At 46.8% G+C, this 23,084-nt stretch overlaps 1 protein-coding gene across 3 annotated transcripts in view; it reads left to right on the top strand.

Moving 5' to 3' along the window:
- SYT17 (synaptotagmin 17) overlaps positions 1 to 23,084 on the top strand; it is a 104,105-nt gene that overhangs the window by 32,505 nt on the left and 48,516 nt on the right. For all 3 annotated transcript variants that reach the window (XM_030847152.2, XM_060285378.1, XM_030847151.2), the window contains exons 6-7: positions 14,149 to 14,269; positions 16,635 to 16,790. In XM_030847152.2, coding sequence (XP_030703012.1) covers positions 14,149 to 14,269; positions 16,635 to 16,790 — 277 coding nt within the window. The remainder of the gene's footprint in view (positions 1 to 14,148; positions 14,270 to 16,634; positions 16,791 to 23,084) is intronic.

A 23,084-nucleotide genomic window follows, 5' to 3' on the forward strand; every position in this document is an offset into this window, starting at 1 on the left:
AAGATACTCATCACTTCAGAGATCCCAAGAGTTTTAGGACATGTATGCCAGGAACTGGGGACACCGACCAAATGTGTATTTCTCATTGTATCACACCCTGGCTCTGCTCCCTGCTCACTATGTAAGGTCGGGCACAAGTCCTAACCTCCCAGTGTCTCAGTTTACTCATATGTGCAATGAGGATAATAATAGTCCCTCTCCCAGAGGGTTGTAGTAAAGATTAAATGGGAAAATAAAGGAAAGGGCTCAGAACTCAGGGCCTGGCACGTGGTGTGTTCTCAGTCTTGTTGGTTTTCATCATCATCATCATCAACATAATCACCATCATCACCATCACCATCATCAACATCAACATCACCGTCATCATCATCATCAGCATCATTATCATTATCAACGGGTTCTTTCGAGAACTGCATGAGATAACACATGCCACGTGCTCCACCCCACGTGTGGTACAGAAGTATTCAGTCAATATTTTCTGCTGCGGTTGTTCATTTATTTAGCGAACTTGTTTGCAGGGTTTCCCATGTACCAGCTCTAGTGCAGACTCTCAGTCTAGACAGAAGGTCTAGACAGTTAGAACCCAGTGTCCTAAGTTGTGCTCTGCACTGGTACCTCCCTGGGCTGAGGTTCCTGGGGGGACATGTTCACTGCTCTATGCCCAGTGCTGTGCCAGCGCCTGGCTCAGAGCAGAGCTTCTGTTTGTGGAATGAATGACCTGTTGGTAGCATTTCCTCTGAAAGTCTGAGGCCTGTGGGAGGGGCCTCTGTCCCCACTTGGGGGTGGGGTGGGAGCATGGAGGGAGCTTGGGTGGTCTGGGATGTTCTGTTTGCCTGGCACATAGTCAGACCCTACAAGGAATTTCACAGCATGAGATGGAGGGAAACTGAAGCTGGGGAGTGAAGAACCTCATAGATGGCGTTTATCCTGAGGCGGGCATGGGGGCAGGAGCCACTGAAAGATGATAAGTAGCAGAGAAACCTGGCCAGGGTTACATTTTAGGCTAATCCTCTGGGGTGTTTAGACCAGATAGTTTAGAGCTCACTCTCAACACTACTGATCTTGGGCCAGATTATTCTCTTCTAGGCGGAACTGAGTATTATTAACAGCATCTCTGGTCTCTACCCACGAGATGCCAGTAGCACCTCCTACCCACGTTGTGACAACCAAAACTGTCTGCAGGCACTGCGAAATGTCCCCTGGGGGCACATAGCCTGGTTGAGAAGCACCCGTTGAGAGAAGTGTGAGAGCAGAGGCGGGTGGCCTGTAACTAGTGGGCGAGGCGTCCTGCTGTGACTGAGGGCAGGGGTGGGCTCGGAGTCGAGGGTGTTTAGTTGTTGGAAGTGACACGAGGGACGAGGGTGAAGGAGGCCTCCAGGATCTTGTTCAGTTTGAGGGGCTTGCTGGCTGGGGGAGCTGGGCAGTGAGGAACAGGCGGGGATGAGTGGGGGTGGTGATGAATACTTCATTTTGGGATGCTGGGGTTGAGGATGACCGTGAAACATCCATGTGGAGATTTCCCGTGGACTGAAGTTAAACTCCCTAAGTGATTGTGTCTGATCCCATCACTTGAAACACCTGTGTTATCAGTTTTTCTGGGGCACTTGTTTAAAATACGAATTCCCAGGCCCCTCCTATGAAGAATCTGATCAAGTAGGTTTGGTGAGGCCCCGTAAATCCCCCAGGGATGCGTCTGATGAGGGAGGCTGTGGAAACATGGAACTTTGTAAGCCTAGGCCTGTCCCCTGCCTGGGTGGATGGCCGACACCTCACTCGCAATACATTCAAGACTGAACTGCTGATTCCTCCCCAGATTGCTCCTCCACACATGTTGTCCATAGCCATCAGTGGTATCAGCATTTACCCCTAAACCTAGGAGTCTTATCCTTCAACCATCAGCAAACCATGCCAGCCCTACCAACCACTTCCAGTTTCCTCCACTCCGACTGTCTGGTCCAGCCCACCTTCACCTCTCACCTGGGTTATCGTAACTCTCCTATGGGTCTCCCTGCTTCATCCGTTTGCCTACCTCAATATATTCTCAACACGGCAGCCAGGGAATCTAGTAAAATGAATATCGGCTCAGGTCTTCCTCCTTTCAACTTTCCGGTGGTTTCCCATCTCATTCAAGATAAAATCTAAACAAGATCCAATCCCTTCTCCCTCCAACCTGTTTTTCCCTGTTGGTGGCCTCCCTCACTCTGCTCCAGCCATACCAACTTTGTTGGGTTTCTCAAACACACCAAGCATGGTCCTGCCTCAGGGCCTTTGCACTTGCTATCTCTGCCTGGAATGCTCTCCCTCCGGATACCTGCATGGCTCCCTCCTTTCTTCATTTAGGTCTGCCCTCAGAGAGGCCTTCCTTGACTTCCCTCTTTAAGAGCAGCCCCATCACTTTCTATCCCCTTAGGCAGCTTTATTTTTCTTCACAGTACTTACCACTAGCAGACTTTGCAAACTGATTTCTTTATTATCTCTTCCTTCCACTACAATGTGAAGGTCAAGGGGATGGGGATTTTTTTCTGTCTTGTTCACTGCTGGTCCTCCAGTGCCTGGTACATAATAGATGTTCAATAAAAATATTTATGGAAGAGAAGCAAGTAAGGAAGAAAGGAAAGGAGAAGGAGGAAGGAAAACATATAAGGCTTAGGCAGGACTAGAACTCGAAAGAAATCAGCATGTTTGGGACACACAGAAAATATGATAGTTGAAACCCTAGGCATCAACAGCATTTACTGAGAAACACTGTATAATGTAAGAAGAAAAGGTGACCATGAGTTGAATTCTGGGGAAAACTGCATTTAAGGGCAGGGGAGAAGGATTAGGAACTATGAAGACCAGGAAACAGAAGCTAGAGGGAGAGGAAAGGTAGGTGAGAACCCTGTCGTGCATGGTGACAGAACTGCAAGAAGAGCTGGTCTCCACTACAACTTCGTGGGGTGTCTTATTATGCCCCCCGTTTTCCCCAGGAGGAGAGGAAAAGAGGCTCAGAGGGGTTCAGCAGCATGTCCAAGGCCACACAGTGAGTACGTGGTGGAGCTGGCATTGGGTTGTAGGGCTGTGACTCAGTCCTACTTATACCACCACTGTATCAGTTTCCTATGGCTGCTGTAACAAGTGACAACAGATCGGGTGGCTTAAAACGACAGGAAAGTGTTCTCTCCCAGTTCTGGAGACTGGAAGTCCAAAATCAAGGTGTCGGCAGGGTCGGGTTCCTTCTGGAGGCCTTGAGGGAGGTTTGGTTCCATGATCTTTTTGAGGGACACAATTCAACGCATACCAACCACCCTACCTCCAAATACTGGGGTAGGAAAGAGAGGTGAGGGCGAACATAGAAGGTGCAGCCCTGCCCCGGAGAAATGATAGTACATGAAAAGTAAAATAGCCTCATAAAAGAGATTGTTACAAGAGGTGCAGAGAAGTTGAATAATTACAACGTGAGTGGAAGAGGGAGTCAGAAGCAGAAACAGCTTCCATCGGAAGAGGGAGGACGTGCAGCCAGAGAGATCTTTTAAAAATGCAAGTTGAATTAGGTGATTCCGTCTAAAACCTTCTGTGGCTCCCTATTCCTCAGGATAAGTCCAAACTCCTTACCTGGCTGCAAGGCATGAGCTGACCTGCTTTTTCCCCCAGCCTCAGCTCTGCACCTTGCCCTACCCCAGCCCTTCCCCCTTTACTTGTCCATATAGGCCTTTTCCGCTGTTCAGTGGACCTGCTCCTTGGCCCTCTAACTCCTTGGCCCTCTAACTCCTTGGCCCTCTAACTCCTGTCCCTACTTCTGCAGGGGAGTCTTAGGAAAGTCGGTTGCCACAGCACCCTGTTATTCTTCATAGCACACACCACAGTGCTAATTAAATCATCTCATTATTAATTAGTTCTGCATAGTAATTCATTAAATAATGTTTACTCTCAGGAACTGCATTACAGTGACCTTGACCGTCTTGCTTACTGCTGTGTCCGTTGTGTCTAGCATGACTGCCCAGTCAACAGATAATTATTGAGCACGTACTGTACGCTAGCCCTGTGCCTGACATGTGGTAGACACTCTATAAATATCTGTGGACTGGATGGTTGGGTAGGGGGTGGTCTAATTAGGTGACTAAGACACAGAGAAGCAGAGGGGGGCTTTCTGTGCAGAAGTGGGATGAGCAGACGAAAGAAAGGTCTGGGGCTGGACCCCGCTGACTCGAAAGCCCTCCCTTGGCTGGCAGAGCTTCTCCCAGCCACTTGCCTGCAAGTGCCCTGGCCCATCCTGGAAGCTGCTGCTGCTGCTGCTTCTCCCTAACTGTCCACTGTTGGCCCTTCATTATGGACACTGGGTAGCTGGAGGCAGGGCTTCATGTCTGCCATTCAGGTTTGGGTTGATAGTGTTGCATATTATGGCAGCATCTCTGCTAGAACAGCTGTCTTTGCTACAAGATGCTCACTGGGGGCCCAATTTAGAATAGAGTCAGTATCTCACTCTTTCAAGATGCTTGAGTGGATCTGAAGTAGGTTGATCTAATTTGGACAGCCAGTGAGCACTAGACATAAACTCTCAGACATGAGAAGATTGAGCCTCTCTCCCATCTTCCCTGGAAGGTTTAGCTTCATACACAGGATATAAACAAACGTTTCTCTTGGCCAACATTCACCCAGGATCTGTTCTATACCTGGGGAGATGGACGGAGGTAACATAAAATCACTACCCTTGACAGCCTCATGGGCAGAAAGATAGGAGAAAAGAGGGTCACTACCTCAGAAATGAAAACAGAGCCTTACCTCACATCATACACCAAAATCAAGTCCAGGTGGTCCAAGGACTTTTTGAAAAGCCAAACTTTAAGTTTTAGAAGGGAAAAAAGGAGAATATCTTTGTGACCTAAGAATAGCAAAGCATTTCTGAAAAAGTCATAAAGTATGAACCATAGAGGAAAAAGATAAATGCATTCTACCACTTTAAAATTATAAACTTCAGGGCTTCCCTGGTGGCGCAGTGGTTGAGAGTCCGCCTGCCAGTGCAGGGGACACGGGTTCGTGCCCCTGTCCGGGAAGATCCCACATGCCGTGGAGCGGCTGGGCCCATGAGCCATGGCCGCTGAGCTTGCGCGTCCGGAGCCTGTGCTCCGCAACGGGAGAGGCCACAACAGTGAGAGGCCCGCGTACCGCAAAAAAAAAACTATAAACTTCTGCTCATCAGAAAACATGGTAAAAAAAAATGTAAAAACAAGCCACAGACTGGGAAAACTATACACATGTATTAGTTTGTTAGGGCTGTTGTAACAAAATTCCACAACCTGGCTTAAACAACAGCAATTTACTGTTGCACAGTTCTGGACATCCAGATGTTGACAGGGCCATGCTTCCTCTGAAGGTTCTAGGAAGGGTCTATTCCAGGCCTCTCTCCTGGCTTCTGGTAGTTCCTTGGCTTGTGGCAGCCTGACTCCAGTCTTCACATGGCGTTCTCCTTGTGTGCATGTCAGTGTCCAAATTTCTCCCTCTAATTGGATTAAAGCCCTGCCCTACTCCACTATGACCTCATCTTAACTAATTACATCTGCAACAACCCTATTTTCAAATAATGTCACATTCTCAGGCACTCAGGAATGGGACTTAAACGTACGAATTTGGGGAAGGGCACAGTTTAACCCATAACATATAACTGGTGAGTAATTTCATAGCCATAATATTTAAAGGGCTTCTTATAAATCAGTAGATGCCCAATAGAAAAATGGGCCAAAAGGGACTTCCCTGGTGGCCCAGTGGTTAAGACACCACGCTTCCAATGCAGGGGGCCCAGATTCGATCCCTGCTCAGGGAACTAGATTTCACATGCATGCCACAACTGAGAGTTTGCATGCCACAACTAAGGACCCCACCTGCCGCAACTGAGAGACCCGGTGCAACCAAATAACTAACTAACTAACTAAATAACTAAATAAATAAAAGAGAGACACCTAGTTTTCTTTTTTTTTAAAAGAAAAGGCCAAAAGAAATGAACAGGGTTTTCATAGAAGAGAAAAAAATGAATAGCTGTTACTCAGTCCTTTTAGCATTCAGGGAAATACAAACTAAATCCACAGTAAGATATCCAGTGGACAGGAATAATTAGAAAGCCTGACAGTAACAGACACATACAGTCCAGTGCGAAGTGTGTATTGTTGACCACAGCGTGGGCATATATCGAGGAGGGGCATTGAACTCACACAGAAACTCAGTGTTTCCACGTAAAAAAGGAAATGTAATTAAATTGATATATGGCTAGATATTCAATCAAAGAAATGCAACCACACTGATCCCACCCGCATTTGTCAAAATGTTAATACCCAGTGCTGGTGATGTTGTGGTGATACTCCTGTCCTCTCCCTCTCCTGATGGCTGTGAGGTTAGTTCAGCCCTTTTTTTTTTTCTTTTTTTTGCGGTACTCGGGCTTCTCACTGTTGTGGCCTCTCCCGCTGCGGAGCACAGGCTCCGGACGCGCAGACTCAGCGGCCATGGCTCACAGGCCCAGCCGCTCCGTGGCATGTGGGATCTTCCCGGACCGGGGCACGAACCCGTGTCCCCTGCATCGGCAGGCGGACTCCCAACCACTGCGCCACCAGGGAAGCCCTAGTTCAGCCCTTTTAACAAATAGTCTGGCAGTTCATTACTGAATGACAGAAAAATATCTGGATATTTTTGATATGTTTTAATATATTCTTTGACCCAGTGATCTCACCCCTGGGTTTTATTAGAGGGATGTAATCTAAAAGAAGAAAAGTGCCAAAGTGCCCTATTTTAGACCATTAAAAATAACCTAAGTACCTAGTAATAGGAAAATGGTTAAAATAAATTGCAGTATTTCAGCCTAATGGAATATTCTAAGTAGACATTACGAATGATACTTGTGATGTCTGGGTAATAACTTGGAAAATGTGTGTGTCTGTTTATTTAAGTTTTAAAATGGTCAGGGGTGGTATTTCGGAATTCACCTGTGCTGTCAATGCAGCTATGCAAATATTGTTTTGATTATTGACAAGGACTGGAAAAGAGTCTGAAAGCGGGGCAGTGGAGAAAAGAAAGCATTTGATGAAATGTGTAACGTGCTGCGATTGTGGTTGGATTTCGCTTTTTTAAAAAATCCGTTCCTATTTTAATGTTGTTTGTGCAGTAAATTAAGAGACAAAAGGTTTCTGCTGACCCACGGGGACAAAGACAGTGGGCGCACAGCAGCTATGTTTGGCATCGTTCAAAGTACGTGCACACATCCGAAACCCCCTCTGCTAGGGGAGCAGGAGCCAGGGTGCCATTAGAAACACTTCAAAGGAAGTATGTCAGGAGGAGAGCTGGGCAGTTATTTTCCCCAGAACGTGTCTTTTGTCCCAAATGGTTTTCTTTGATTTCCTTTTTATTGATTAGAACTTAGCTGTGTTCAGAGGCTGCAGAGAGACCGAAGTTCTCTCTGGGTGGAGAGTGGAGGAGCATTTGCACAAGCCAGCTGCGGGGGGCTGGCAGGACGGTTCTGGATTCATCTGAGTAACTTACGGGCGGTCTATTTCAGTTCTCCCAAGCCCACCCCACGTGATTCAACCAAATGAAGCTTATCAGGCCCTTAAAAAGGAAACGAGGCCTATTTGTGACGTCTTGAAACGGGAAAAGGTAGAAGTGTCACCAGTCACCCAGGTCCTTCTCCCACCTCAGCTTCAATTCTCTGGAGGTTGGGTAGGACAGGCGACAGACACTGTGCCGATGACCCCTCTCGGACCAGGATGTGGTGCAGGAAGCCTCCACGTTGGGGCCGCATAGCTTGTTCTCGCGGCCCCTGGATTGTAGTTCTTCCACGTGCTCGGAATGTAGTGGTGGAGAGACGGACACTGTCTTTGCCTTTATGGAGAACAGGAAAACATCTGACGAGGACGAGTGCCATGAAAGAGAGAAAACAAGGTGATGTGATAGAAAGTGATGGAGGCAGGGGGCTCTTGTCCCCTGGGTGGTCATGGAAAGCCTAGAAGAGGTGACATTTGAGCTGAGATTCCCAGGCTAAGGGAACAGCAAGCCTTGGGGTAGGAGCGGTCTTCTGTTTGCAAGGGATAGAAGGCAGAGGTGGCAGCTGGATGAGGTCTGAGACGTAAGCAGGGTCAGATTATTTAGCTCCTGGTAGACAAGTGGTTCTCAACCGGGCGCTTTTGCACTGCGGGGACCTTTGGCAGTGTCTAGAGACTTTATTTGTAAGGAGAATCCTCACTAATTTATTTTAGATCCAAATTATTCACCCTCTTTGGCTACTTTATTATGAGTAGCAGGTTATGCGGGACTTTATGTTTTGAAATCAAGAACCTTCAGGATCAGAGCGGCAAACGGTGCCAGGGCTGCAGTGAAGGGTTCCCTCATTCTGTTCCGTCTGTGTGGAGTGTGCCTCCCCGCAATAGTTGCTGGACAAAATCCTACTTATCTTTCTTTTTTCTAGCTTTATTGAGATCTAATTGATACAGAACATTGTGTAAGTTTAAGGGGTACAATGTGATGACGTATATAGCTGTGTACATTTTGAAGTGACTACCGTGATCAGCTTAGTTAACACATCCTGTCTACCTGTTAGGGATTAACTCAAATGCATCCTGAGCGAAGCCGTCCCTAGTCATGCCCCTCCCAGGAGTGGGTTGTGCTTCCGTCTTGCACTAGGTCTGGTTCATATGGCTCATTAACAGTTAGGACCTATAACGTTTTTTTAATTGAAGTGAAATTCACATAACATCAATTTAACCATTTGAAAGTGTACAATTCAGTGGCATTTACTACATTCTCAACGTTGTGTGACCATCACCTCTCTCTACTTCCAGGACATTTCTGTCACTCCAAAGGAGACTCTGTACCCACTAGGCAGTCACTCCCCATTTCCCCCTCCTCCCAGATCCTGGCAACCACTAATCTGCTTTTTGTCTCTGTGGATTTACCGATTCTGCCTATCTCATGAATGGAATTACACAAGATGTGGTTTTGTGTCTGGCTTTCACCTAGCATCATGTTTTTAAGGTTCATCTACACAACATTGTAGCATGTATCGGTACGTCATTCCTTTTTATGACTGAATAATATTCCATTGTGTGGATAGACCACATTTTGTTCACCCGTTCATCCACTGATGGACGTGTGGGCTGTTTCCACCTTTTGGCTACTGTGACTAGTGCAGCTGTGAAATTCATGTGCACATATTTCTGTTCTCTTGAGTATATACCTAGGAGTGAAATTGCTGGATCATATGGTATCTGTATGTTTAGCCTTTCATGGAATGGCCAAACCGTTTAGAGTTTACAGCAGAGCAGCTGTACCATTTTACATGCCCACCAGCAATGTACAGGATTCCAATTTCTCCACATCTGTGCCGACACTTGTTATTTTCTGTTTGATTTTTTAATAACCATCCTAGTGAGCATGAGGCCCCTGGAATTTTTATTTTTTTATACCTTCCTTAGTCTTCCCCAACAGACTGATGTGTTGATGGCTGGGATTATGCTTTAATTGGCAGCAACATGGTGTGAGAGTTAATATAGGGGCTGAGCTCGCATCCTGTCCTACTTTATGATTTCTTGAGTCACTTGCCTTCTCTGAGCTGGAATCCCTTCGTCTGTAAAATGGAAATTTCTAGGGCTATTGAGGGGAAGAAGTGAGATTGAGCCTTAACTTGCCAGGGTCAGTGCCTGGCCTAGGGTGATTTCTCCATAAAGGTTTGCTGTAATTAACCATGTTCATAACTTTCCAGGCCCAGGCCCCAGTAACTTGAATAAATGTTTGTTAAATGAATCAGCCCTTCGATATTGCTCAATTAGCCTTCTTTTCTGTTTCTACCAACTGTTCCCCAAATTCCAGACAGCTGTCTTGCAAACTGATCACTCCCAAGACAGAGAGAAAGAGTGGCTCGATCAAGGGAACGGCTTCCCTGGAAAAATAGAACATGAAAACCTTGATATGCTTGTGTTGGGGGCGGAGCACCGGGAGGGCACAGGGAGCTTGTGTCCTGCTAAGGGAAGGAAGACTAAAAGAAGCTCTTAGATGACAAACAGCCTTCTTAGAAAGGTGATGACACCAGGAAGCTGCCTCGTTGAGGGTTCAGTCAATGGCCTCAGGGGCGGGAAAGAGCAGCTCTCTAGCTCTCTCCACTCCAGAAAGCACTCTCCACTTAGAGAGGGCTTGAGGGCCTCTTAGGCGCTGAGGGCTCAGGAGCTGGCCTCAGGCCCCTCTCTCTCCATCCATCTCTTGAGCTGGCAGCCGGGGGTGAGCAGACTCCCACCCGGTCGGCCGCCGGGCAGCTTTCTCTGGCTCTGGGGACGCTTCCAGAATCCACCTCTTCTCACCCTCCAGCCACACTGGCCTTCCCTCTGTTCTTGAACACACCGGCTTGGTTCTTCCCTCTTCTCACTTGCTGTTCTCTCTGCCTGGCGTGTCCCCCGCCTCCAAGCTCACCTCACAGAGAGGCCTCGCCCTCCGACCACCGTGGCTCACATAGGGGTCCCCACGTGTGCCCGATCGGTCACCACTCTCTTGCCTGAGTTTTCTTGCTTTCTTTTTTAATATTTATTTTCTTTTTTAATTTTTATTTCTTTATTTGTGGTACGTGGGCCTCTCACTGTTGTGGCCTCTCCCGTTGCGGAGCACAGGCTCCAGACGCACAGGCGCAGCAGCCATGGCTCACGGGCCCAGCCGCTCCGCGGCATGTGGGATCCTCCCGGACCGGGGCACGAACCCATGTCCCCTGCATCGGCAGGCGGACTCTCAACCACTACGCCACCAGGGAAGCCCTATTTTGTGTTTTTAAATGAAATATTTCTAACGTGAAACAATAAAACAAACAGCCATGTGCCCACCTCCCAGACTTGACAAGGGCTAATATTCTGCGCTACTTTAGATCTTTCCTTTTAATCAACTTTATCGAAGTATAATTTACATACAACAAATACATACATTTTAAATATATAGTTTATTGATTTGGGGGCAAATGCACCTGTGTAACCACTACCACAATCAAGATACAGAATATCTCCATATCCCCAGAAAGGCCCCTCACCTCCCGTACCCTGCAGGAGTTTTCTTCCTGGTACTCAACATTACCTGAAATCACCTCATTCATGACTTTTTTAGTCTGTTTCCTGTCTGTCTTCACCGCCAGAGTGTATGTTCTACAAAGGCAGGGACCGTATCCCATTCCCAGTCCAGGCACATGGTAGGCCCACACGCAGTCTATGGAAGTCATGATATTGTCTTCATTATCCTTGTGTGTACACATCCCGACACACATGTCTGAGGATATCTGTGGGGTAAGTTGCTGGGAATGGAACTATTGGGTTAAAGAATATTTACTCTTTTCTTGTTATCACAAAAGAGACATCTACCCCCCTTCCTCTTGTCTATCCAGGGTTTCTCAACCTCAGCACCGTTGCCATTTGGGGCTGGATCATTCTTTGGGGTCCAGGACTTACACTAGATTTGGGTATCCTACAAAGGGAAGGGTTCCAGGAGCATCCCTGACCCCAGTTGTGACAACCCAGAATGTCTCCAGACATTGGCAAATGTCCCCAGTTGAGAACCACTGGTCTGTGTACGTGGGCTAATTTCTTGCCATCCTAAATTGTTCCTCAGTTGAGCCCATCCCTAAACAAACTACCCTCGATGACTGGATTGGTTGAATCCATTTTTTGCCCTGTTTATGCAGCTCAGCTGACTGAATTACAAGTCCTGATCACTGTCTTTACAGCTACATCATCAAAGGAGATGCTGGTTTGTTTTAGAAGCAGGGAAGGCATTACTCTGATTTATAAACCTGGGAGGAGCAAAAAGTCCACAGGACATGAATGGCTTCTCCATGGCCTGGGCACCAGCATAATTCACAGCATTCTTTGCCTGAGGACAAATATGTCTTCAGGGTCATGCTCTGAAGATGCGGCATCTTCCAGGCCTTCAAGAACAAGAATGGAAACCCCTAGCAAATGCGTAAAGGGCTCTGAACTTCTTTGATTACTCAGGACACTGAGTTGGCCGTTTCTTTCTTGAAAAATCTGCAAGCTTATGTGCCCAGAGCTGGACAGCAGGAACCTAAAGGGTGAAGGAGGACAGGTGGGGACCCAGTGACGTGAAGAGGCAGGTCCCATCTAGAGGGCACTGCATTGTGGCCAGATGTTGCCAGGTGGGAACGTGGGCCCAGCCTTGCCAGACCTTCCTGTTTTTCAAGAAAGACAAGAAATCCAGACTTTTTTAGTGTGAAAAATCTTGATTCTTAAGTTTTATAATTATCAGCGAGGAATTATCTGTTTAAACATGATGTGAACCAAACAAAACGCATCTACAGGCTGCCAGTCTGCAACCTCTGAGTTAATTTACAAGGTTGTTTCTCGTTTGGGGACTAAGTCGCTCGGTTCAGAAATCTTTTCCTTTGACTCTTCATCTAGTCAGCAAATCTTTATTGAGTATCTACGGAGCATTGTTCTAGAGCTGCCGCTTGGCATTAATTTGCTCAAATGACTGACACCAAAAGGGATAGAGATTATGGGTGTGTGAGTGGGTTGGTGGATGAAGAATGGATGGATAGATGGATAGGCAGATAGATCAATCTGATCTTTTAGAGATACATGCTAAAATATTGCAGATGAAATAATGTGATGTTTGGGAATTACTTCAGAATAATACAGGGAGTTGAACGAGGGGATAGGTGAATCAGGACTGGCCATGTGATGATAATTGTTGAAGCTGAGTGATGGTGGCTATGAGGAGGTTCCTTATACTCTTCTACCTTCTTTTGAATATGATTGGAAATTTCCCATACTAAAAATATTTGTTTTAATGTCCTTATCAGTTAGAAATGCACTCTGAAAGAGATATAGGTAAAATGACGTCATGTCTGGGACTTGGTTTAAAATATTCAGCTAAAAATTTTCACAAGTCAGGGTATAGATGTGCTATGATCTGAATGTTTGTGTTCCCCTCCCCACCACCTACAAATGTGCATGTTGGAATCCTGACACCCAGTATGATGGTGTTAGAAGGTGGAGCCTTCGGGAGGGTGATTAGGTCATGAAGGTGGACCCCCCCTTGAATGGGATTAGTGCCCTTACTAAAACTCCAGAGAGCTTCCCAGCCCCCTGCTGAGGATACAGTGAGAAGTCCGCAACCCTGAAGAGGGCCCTCACCCGACCATGTAGGCACCCTGATGTCCCAGCCTCCAGAGCTGTGAAAAATAAATTTCTGTTGTTTATAAGCTACCCTGTCTGTGGTATTTTGTTATTATAGCAGCCTGTATGGACTAAGACAAGATGAAACATCCTTCAGCAAAATGTTGATAATTGGTACAATTGGGTGATGGGTATGTGGAGATTCTTGGAACTGGCGTGTTTAATTTGTATACGGTTGAAATTTTCTACAGTTAAGAAAATGTTTAAAGGGATAGAGAGGTGGGGGCCTCTTGTTTCTAGGTACTTTTGGAAGTATGGAGTCATACACTGGGTGCGTATGTGAATTTCCCATGAGTGTGGTAGTGTTGACAGCAGAGGAATGGGTACTCTTTAACAAGGGATGTCACAGTCTGAGCTTGCCTTGGTGAGACAAGAAGCATGGGCTCTATTGTGGACTCAGCCTGCAGCTTGAGAACAGATTTCTCACCTGGATGGTTTTCCTGCAGGGTGGTCTTCCTGTTACCCTGCAGGGAGGCAGAATAGCACAATGGTCAGAGAATCTGGAATCAGCCTCCCTGGCTCCAGGTGCCAGCACTACCACTTTCTAGCTGTGTGTAGCCTTGGACATGTTTCTGAGCCTCTGTTTCCTCTGAGCCTCAGTTTCCTCTCTCATTAAATGTAACACTCATATCTCACAGACTCGTTATGAAGATTGAACTAATAATTACATGTTAAGTACTTAGCACAGAGCTCGACATGTAGCATTTATTTATTCTCATTATTGATGCTTTTGTTCTTACTACATTGTGGCTGCTCTGAAACATTCTAAGAGCAGAACGAACTTTCTGAAATAGATGGAAGAAAATACGTGGGGACAGAGGCTAAAAGAAGTCAAAGAAAGAGGCACTTACTGTTAGCTGATCCACCCACAGAAGTCCATTTGTGAGCTGCTAGAATCAGTTTCCTGCATGATAGGTACAAAAAGAATACAAAAAAAATGCACCTTCCTGACCATATCCTTCCTCCGCAGAATGAGGTAGAACTGGGGGAGCTGCTTCTGTCACTGAATTATCTCCCGAGTGCTGGGAGACTGAACGTTGATGTCATTCGAGCCAAGCAACTTCTTCAGACAGATGTGAGCCAAGGTTCAGGTACTGTGTGGCCTCTCCTTCCCCCATTTCTTTAACAAGCCATCTATGTTTGTTTGGCACAAGGGACCTGATTTTCTTTTTCTGCATCCTGGATACTATTAATTAACGCGACCCTTTGAGGGTGAAATAGCATCCATATCTAGGCTGTTAGTTCAAGAGGAAGAATGAACGATCGGTTGTTTCTTAGGATGAGGCAGGTAAGTGATACCATTCCAGTTACTCCATTTGAAGCAGGGGTTTGACCGAGACCAGGTGTGATGACTACTGAAATCTAGATCCTCTTTGTACACATGCAGCCCCAAAGAAGTTAACTTGCCTTTCCATATGCTATGCATGTAATGCAGACACCATGCTCCAGGTGGCGGTAGCGTGCACTGACCATGCATTCTAATCTGTGAGAGCAGTGGACACACCCTGAGGTTCTTTTCCCAGCCCTTTTCAAGAGTAGCGTAAGTCTTTATAAATCCCAGCTCTGAAAAGGCTGTTGTATTTAAAGTGCCTATAACACACCAATTCAAACGTGACTTTTAATGAAATACAACAGATTCCATTCCATTTGTATGTAGCTTTCCCATGACCGCAAAGGATATTATCGTGAAAGCAGCCACGGTTGCTCAGTAGGGGACGTACCGTCTTCTCTAAGTGCCGTAGCTAAGATAAATTACTTTTGCTATAAAGTGACAGCTGAATTTAGAAGACAACTTGTAGTCTCAAAAACCACATTATAGGGCTTCCCTGGTGGCGCAGTGGTTGAGAGTCCGCCTGCCGATGCAGGGGACACGGGTTCGTGCCCCGGTCCGGGAGGATCCCACATGCCGCGGAGCGGCTGGGCCCGTGAGCCATGGCCGCTGAGCCTGCGCGTCCGGAGCCTGTGCTCCGCAGCGGGAGAGGCCACAACAGTGAGAGGCCCGCGTACCGAAAAAGAAAAAAAAAAAACACGTTATGAAAACAGGTTTTGAAGGGACCAGTAGAGGGAATGGTATTAAGGCTGGAGAGTTTCAGAATCACCACAGTGGGAGAATCAGTATGATAAAATGATTAAAGGCTCCGGAGTCAAACTGCCTGGAACCAAAGCCTAGTTCTACTGTTTATAAATAATGTGGGCTTGGGGAAGTTATATATACTTCCCCATATATAAGTATATATACTTATAACCTCTATAAGCCTCAATTTCTTCATCTGAAAAATTGAGATAATAACAGTATTCATCTCACTGGGTTGTTTAAACAAATACAAAATTAGATAATGTACATGAATCTCTTTGTAAACCATAAAGTGATCTGAGAATGACAGTTATAATTCTGTTTTTCCCTGTACGGGCTATGGGCTCACTGACATGTTAATGGGTCTCTAAGGGCAGAAAACTAGGACAGGCTCTGGGTCTAGCTCTTCTTCCACTAGCCTGATCTTAAGCAAATCATTTCCTGTCTTGAGTCCTGAGTTTCTTCATCTGTAAAATGAACACAATGCCTGACACACGGGAGGAGCTCAATAAATTTTGGATGGCTAGAGTAAGAGAGAAAGGGGTGAGCAGAAAAGCAGCTGGATGGGAAAAAGGAAGAATATGTAATAGATGGATAGATGGGAAAATGGATGAATGAAAGGAGGAGTGGAAACCTGGAATGGATGGACTGATGAGAAACGAAAGGATGGGTCAGTGGTTGGGCTGTCAAATGGATGGGAAGTTGGATGGATAGGTGGATGGGTGGATGGATGGATAGGTGGATGGATGGATAGGTGGATGGATGGATGGATTAATGGATGGATGGATGGATGGATGGATGGGTGGATGGATGGATGGATGGATGGATGGATAGATGGATGGATGGATGGATAGATGGATGGATGGATGGATGGATGGATAGCTGGATGGGTGGATGGATGGATAGGTGGATGGGTGGATGGATGGATAGGTGGATGGATGGATGGATGGATAGGTGGATGGATGGCTGGATGGATAGATGGGTGGATGGTTGGATGGATGGATAGGCGGATGGGTGGATGGATGGATAGATGGATGGATGGATGGATAGCTGGATGGGTGGATGGATGGATAGGTGGATGGGTGGATGGATGGATAGGTGGATGGATGGATGGATGGATAGGTGGATGGATGGCTGGATGGATAGATGGGTGGATGGTTGGATGGATGGATAGGTGGATGGATGGCTGGATGGATAGATGGATGGATGGCTGGATGGATAGATGGATGGATGGATGGATGGATAGGTGGATGGGTGGATGGATGGATAGGTGGATGGGTGGATGGATGGATAGATGGATGGATGGATGCATGGATAGATGGATGGATGGATGGATTGGGTTTCCTGATCTCCAACGCTATGATTCTGCATCCAATTCTCAGATCCCTTTGTGAAAATCCAGCTGGTACATGGACTCAAGCTTGTGAAAACAAAGAAGACATCCTTCTTAAGAGGCACAATTGATCCTTTCTACAATGAATCCTTCAGCTTCAAAGTTCCCCAAGAAGAACTGGAAAATGCTAGCCTAGTGTTTACAGGTAGGTAGTGTTCCAGACATTGATGAACTGCAGGTGAGGCATATTCAGTGTATTGTCCTAGGGATAGAAGGTGATCTAGAGAGGGTGATGTTTAAGAACTTCGCATCTGGTATTCAGCTACCTGGGTTTGAACTCACCATTTGTGGACTTGGAAAAGATTCATAGAACCACAAAGTATAATTGTTACAAATGTAAATTTTGGAGCCAGATTTCCTGGCCCTTCCACATAATTACTAAAGTCTTGGGCAAGTTACTTAGCCCAGGGGCTTCCAACCCCCAGTTTGCGGACTGGTACTGGTCTGCGGCCTGTTAGGAACCAGGCTGCACAGCTGGAGGTGAGCGGCGGGGGAGCAAGCGAAGCGTCATCTGCTGCACCCCGTTACTCACATTACTGCCTGAACCATCGCCCCCATCGCTCGTATTATCGCCTGAACAACCGTTCCACCCCCAACCTCCGTCTGTGGAAAAATTGTCTTCCATGAAACCGGTCCCTGGTGCCAAAAAAGTTGGGGACCGCTGACTTAGCCTCTCTGAGCCTCAGTTTCTTCCATCTATAAAACGTGAGCAATAATAGTACTTGCTTCATAGGTTTGTCGTGAAGATTAAGTAAATTGTGTCTTTGAGATAATAGTAAGTGCTGTGTTAGCTTTGACAATATGATGATTCAAGTGGCTTATGGTCTAATAGGGAAACATGAGAAAATAGGATCACCTGACTCCGAGAGGAGGATTTTGAAAGGCTTCCCAGAGGACATGGTATTTAAGTAGAGGCTTCAGGTGCCACACTCTGGCTGAATCTATTGTTTCCAGCGTGTAATTTAATCTACTGTTTCCAGAGTGTATTAGTTATCACCCCAAACTTTAGTGGCTTAAAATAATCAACACTTATTATCTCATAGTTCCTGTAGGTCAAGAATCCAGTCATAGATTCACTGGGTGCTTCTGGCTGAGGTTCTCTGGCAAGGCTGCAATTAAGGTATTGGTGAGGGCTGCAGTCTCATCTGAAGTCTCAACTGGAGGTAGGGTGGGGATCTGTTTTCAAGATCTCTCACATAGTTGTTGGCAGGAATCGTTCCTTGCAAAATGTTGGCTTGAGACCTCAGTTCCTTCCTGGGTGTTATCCAGTGACCTTGCCCACATGGGCTGCTTCAAAGGGCAGTGCACAACATGGCAGATGGCTTCCATTAGAGTGGGCAAGTGAGGGAGTAAGAGAGGGTAAGCAAGACGGAAGCTCAAGTCTTTATGTAACCCAGTCTTGGAAGTGACGTCCTATCACTTTTGCCATATTCCACTCATTAGAAGCAACTCGCTAGGTCCAGCTCACATTCAAAGGGAGGGGATGATACAAGGGTGTGAGCAACTCGCTAGGTCCAGCTCACATTCAAGGGGAGGGGAGGATACAAGGGTGTGAGCAATTCGCTAGGTCCAGCTCACATTCAAGGGGAGGGGAGGATACAAGGGTGTGGATACTGGAAGGCAGGGATCATTGGAGCCATTTTAGAAGCTGCCCCCCCCCACCCGGCACACGGTAATTAGTAGAAGTAATGGTTATTATTTCCCGTGTCCTTTTCATAGACGTCCCCTGTGTGGTTGCTAATATTCATCGTAGTGCACCCTGTCAAGTCAACATCATCCTCGTCCATTTACAGGGCAGGGGCCTGAGGCCTAAGACATAAGCAGTCCACCCAGGGTCTCAAGCTGGTAAGAGTCAGGCTTCAAGCTCTGGTCTTGCTAGCTCCTAAAATCAAGGGATCTGCATTTCCTCAAACACCCAAGTAGTGCTGGCATTAGGGATCTGACATCATACTTTGAGGAGTCCTGCTCCAGAGTGGAAACCTTCATCTGTTTAGATCCAGTCTAGAATCCTTGGCGCAGGTGTCCCAAGAAAGCAGGCCATGGCTGAAAAATCCTTGCATGCAATCCTTCCGCTGCACAAGCTCATCGCTTCTCATCCCCAAGGTTGCTAATGTTCCGTGCTCCAAGACCCCTCCGAGGCAGACTGGTTCTGGGCTTTCTCAAGACCTGTCACCCAGAGAGTCTGCATCTAATCAGGGCCACCTGCCCTAGCAGATGTAATGATTTCTGATAGAGCCTGTGATGGCTTCTGTCCAGATTGAGTTACCAACAGACAAGGACCCCACTCCCTGGAAGGTTTCAGGTCAAGACAAGACAGTGATTCCACTGACTCCTTAAAAGTAGCCAGCAGGCAGTGGGAACCATATTGAACCAAGACTGGATCCAAGTATGGAATATCGATTCCTACATCCCTCCTGCGAATAAAGGACTTAACGTTGCACCTTTAGATCAGGAAGGGGTTCGGGCAGGGGGCGGGTTGCATTGGGAGAGCCTGCGTGGAAAGTCCTGACACTTTTGTATTTTACTTAAAATTTTATGACAAAAGTAGCACATGCTTGTGAGTGATCCAACCGAAGGATGTGTATGGACGGAGAATCAGAAGAACAGAGGGGTTCATTGCATAGCCTGGGTGCTGACTTTGGCCTTGGGCAAGAGCTGCGTGCTTTGGTTTTCTCATCTGTAAAACAGGGATAACCATACAAGGAGACCTCAAAGGACTGTTATGTAGATTAAATGAGATCCATTCATAATCAATGCTGAGCACTGTGCCAGGCACAAAGCAAGCCCTCAGCTAACTGTTAACTATTAGGAAAAGGAAATTTTACTCTCTTCTTCACCCTCCTTCCAGGCCCTTCTCCCTGAACTCGCCACCTTTAACGTCCCGGTGTGTCTCACTCCACACTTTTCCCCTTGTTCACACAAACGTCATCCACATATGGAAGAGTCAGTTCTTTGAAAAAGTTATTCATTAATCCAGAACTGTGTATTAAGCAGTCCCTGCTCTTGTGGAGGTTTCTGGACCATTCTGTGAACGGCACTCTGAAACTTGCTTCTGTTTCATTAACAATGAACATGTTCAGTCCCTCCAGGTCAATGCAAGTATGAATGGATCTAACTCTTTGTTTTTAATAACTGCATTATATACCATCACATGGTATACTGTGATAAAACGCCAAGGTTCCTCATTCTGGGGGCAGGGGTAGGAGTGTATGACAGAGCTTCAGAGCATGTGATAGGAACTCTGGAGTACCCTCCCCAGAAAAATACACAATAGGACAGAAAATTTTGCACACAGTTCAGAGGTGTTTTGAACCCCCTGAATCCCATATGTGAGGCCAATATGGCAGAAGCCTCAAACCGGAGTGGCGCTCCCAGCCCCGCCTCCCCAACGTACATCTCTCATTTGACATCCCCCCTCCCCCAACTTTAGGGGGCAGTTGTCAGCTGCGGCCATCAGCAAGGCCTGTGCTCTCCATTTGTGGAAGACCTGCTTCTCTCCTTTAAAGGTTGGCGTTTCAGGCCCCTAGCTCGGGTTTCTCTCCTCAGGTTAAAAGCCCATTGAAAATATTCTTTGTAGAGCAGGAAGGATTGCAGGCCTCTGTGCCCCCTTAAGCAAGGAATTCTCAAGCCTGGCTGTACTTTAGAATCAGCTGGGAGCTTTAAACTGCTACCAGTGGCCAGATGCCACCTCAGAGACTCTGATTCAGCCGGGCTAAGCTGGGGTCCTGGGCTCTCTATAAATATCTATATTTTTAAAGCCCCCCAGATATTTCTAATGCTCAGTCAGCCTTCCGAGCCACAGCTTTGAGTGGAAATCCCAGCTGGGGTGGCATTTTACATAAAGGCCACTGGCTGGAATAATAAAGAAATGTAGATTAAGCTGGTATCTATCTAGGCAAAGCTGTGATTCTCCTGAATTCAAATGCATAAGGTTCTAACTTGCTTTATTTATCCACTGGGGGAAAGAGCTGTCACCTCTAGGCTAAGCATCTGAAAGCCAGTCCATTAGCATGTTTCCAAACACCTAACAAAAGGAAGGTTGATCTGCAGTTGAAGCATTTGTGGAGAATCCTGGTAAAAGCCTGTAATTAGCTGGTGGGCTGGGCTTTCTGAACAGTTCCTTTCCTGTGTGGGTTGAGGGTTCTTCTGCAGGTTGCAATCAGGTGATTTCTGCAGCTTACGTTTAAAAGAAAAGAGGGGAAAAATGGCTTTTTGACTCCTGAGACAGCAGCCTGAGGTCCAGAGGCCTTCCAGGTAGTCAAGTGGAGTCACTGGGCTTATTGGGCTGTTATTGGAAGTAGAAGGAAAAAAGAAAAGAAAGAAAAAAGGAAACGTAGCTTGATCACAGCTCTTCGAAACATTAAAAATAGAATTGCCATATGATCCAGCAGTTCTACTTCTGGGCATGTGCCCAAAAGAATTGAAAGCAGAACTCAGACATATTTGTACACTCGTGTTCAAAGCAGCCTTACTCACAACAGCTAAAAAGAGTGGGGATGGGAGCAGGCAACCCAAGTGTGCACTGATGGATGCATAAATGGGTAAACGAATGTGGTGTGTCTATACAGTGGCATGTTATTCAGCCTTCAAAGGAAGGAAACTGACGCCTGCTCCTACGTGGATGAACTAGAGGACATTATGCTAAGTAATAAGCAAGATATAAAAGGACAAATAGTGTGTCATTCCCTTTATATGACGTACTTAGAGTAATCAAATTGATAGGGACAGAAAGTAGAATAGAGTTACCAGGGGCAGAGGGGAGGGGAGAATGGGGAGTTAGTATTTAGTGGGTACAGAGTTTTAGTTCGAGAGGATGAAAAGATTCTGGAGATGGATGGTGGTGATGGGTGGCTGCACAATGCAAATTGTCTTAACGCCACCGTATACCTTACAATGGTTAAAATGGTAAATTTTATGTTACATGTATTTTACCACAATTTAAAAAAAGGAGAGAAACAAGAAATGTAGCTTGAGCTCCGCAGAACCCCAGTGGTTCAGCATAGTTCCTGGATGCTGAGGCCAGACCCTTGCAGACTGTCCTCCCTGAGGGGGTAAATGCAGTGGTTAGGGGCCAAACCCTTGAGCCAGATGCCCAAGGTTGAGTCCGTGATCTTGGCACTTTCCTTGGCCTCTCTTTGCCTCAGCTTCCTCATCTGTAAAATGGGGACAGTGGCCCTTACTTCAGTAGATGTTGTCAAGCCCGAAATGAGTTAATATATGTGAAGGCTTAGAATGGTGCTTGGCTCAGAGAAAGTGCTCCTTCAGTATTAGCTACTATTATTGCTACTTGATAGACACCAGATTTATGCAGCCAGATGCCATCTTAAAGCTTCTGAAAGAAGACAGGTAATTATACATAAATAAATAATATGTTCTACCCACTTTGTCAATTTAGAGTCTGAGATTCTGTGGAAAGTCCAAAAAGGAAAGGACTTATTTTACAGACTTACCTGGGTGGGGTATTGTCTCATCTTCCTGTCCCTCTCCTTCTGAGTGTCAGAGGAAGACCCTCTGTCGGCTTGGAGGTGAAGTTTGGGGGAGATCGCTAGGTTAGAAGGAACTAAAGTTTATGTCATGCTCCTCTGGCCCTATGCCTCTGTCTGTTTCCCCTAAGTACCCTGGGCTTCCTGGCCTTCTGAAAAGCATTCAAAGCTCTTACTCATCTGGTGACCTTAGTCAGGAGGCACTTAGCTTAGAAAAGATTCCCAATGCCTGGGGGCAGCAGGAGTGGGGACCCGCTGCCTACAGGCGGCCTCTGACGGCAGAGCTGGGGGCGGGCAGGGTCCAGCTGCCCAAGACAGGAGCTAACCAGGCATCCGTCCCCACCAAATGAATTTTTTTTGAGCACCTACTATGTGCCTCGCACTGTGCTGGTTGCTCCTTATTCAGTAGGACAACCAGACGTTCCTGACACATGTTCTCATGGAGCTTCCCTCTGGAGGGAGACATCAATCCAATGCCACAGCAAAGCGATGTAATTGTGAGTTGGCCTAGGGGTTATGAAGCAGAGAAGCAGGGCCTATTGTAGAAGTGCCCGAGCCAGTCTGGGGAGTGAGAGGAGGTGACGTGTGAGCTGGGAGCTGAAGGGTGTAGGGAGGGAGAGGAGATCAGGCAGGGCTGGAGGAGACATTTCAGCCTGGTGCTAACGGGCGCTAACCCATGCCCTGCTGCCCTCCCGTCCTGTTAGAATTTCTCAAGGCAGCTGCTGTAGGAATTGGCCTGGGCATAGGCTTCGAAGGGGGCCTGTCAGTGATAACCAGTGCCGGGCGGCTGCAGAACACCGGGGAAGGGAAGCCAGGCAATGAATGACGCTCCTAGCTTTTTGCCAACGCTTAGTGTCTCTAGCCAGGACTAGAGAACTTGGCACCTCAGACTTTCACATGCAAAGGCGTTCCCCAGGGAATTGTTAAAATGCAGATTCTGACTCCGTCTGGGGCGG

This window comes from Globicephala melas, chromosome 15 (assembly GCF_963455315.2).
Source record: "Globicephala melas chromosome 15, mGloMel1.2, whole genome shotgun sequence".
NCBI lineage: Eukaryota > Metazoa > Chordata > Mammalia > Artiodactyla > Delphinidae > Globicephala > Globicephala melas.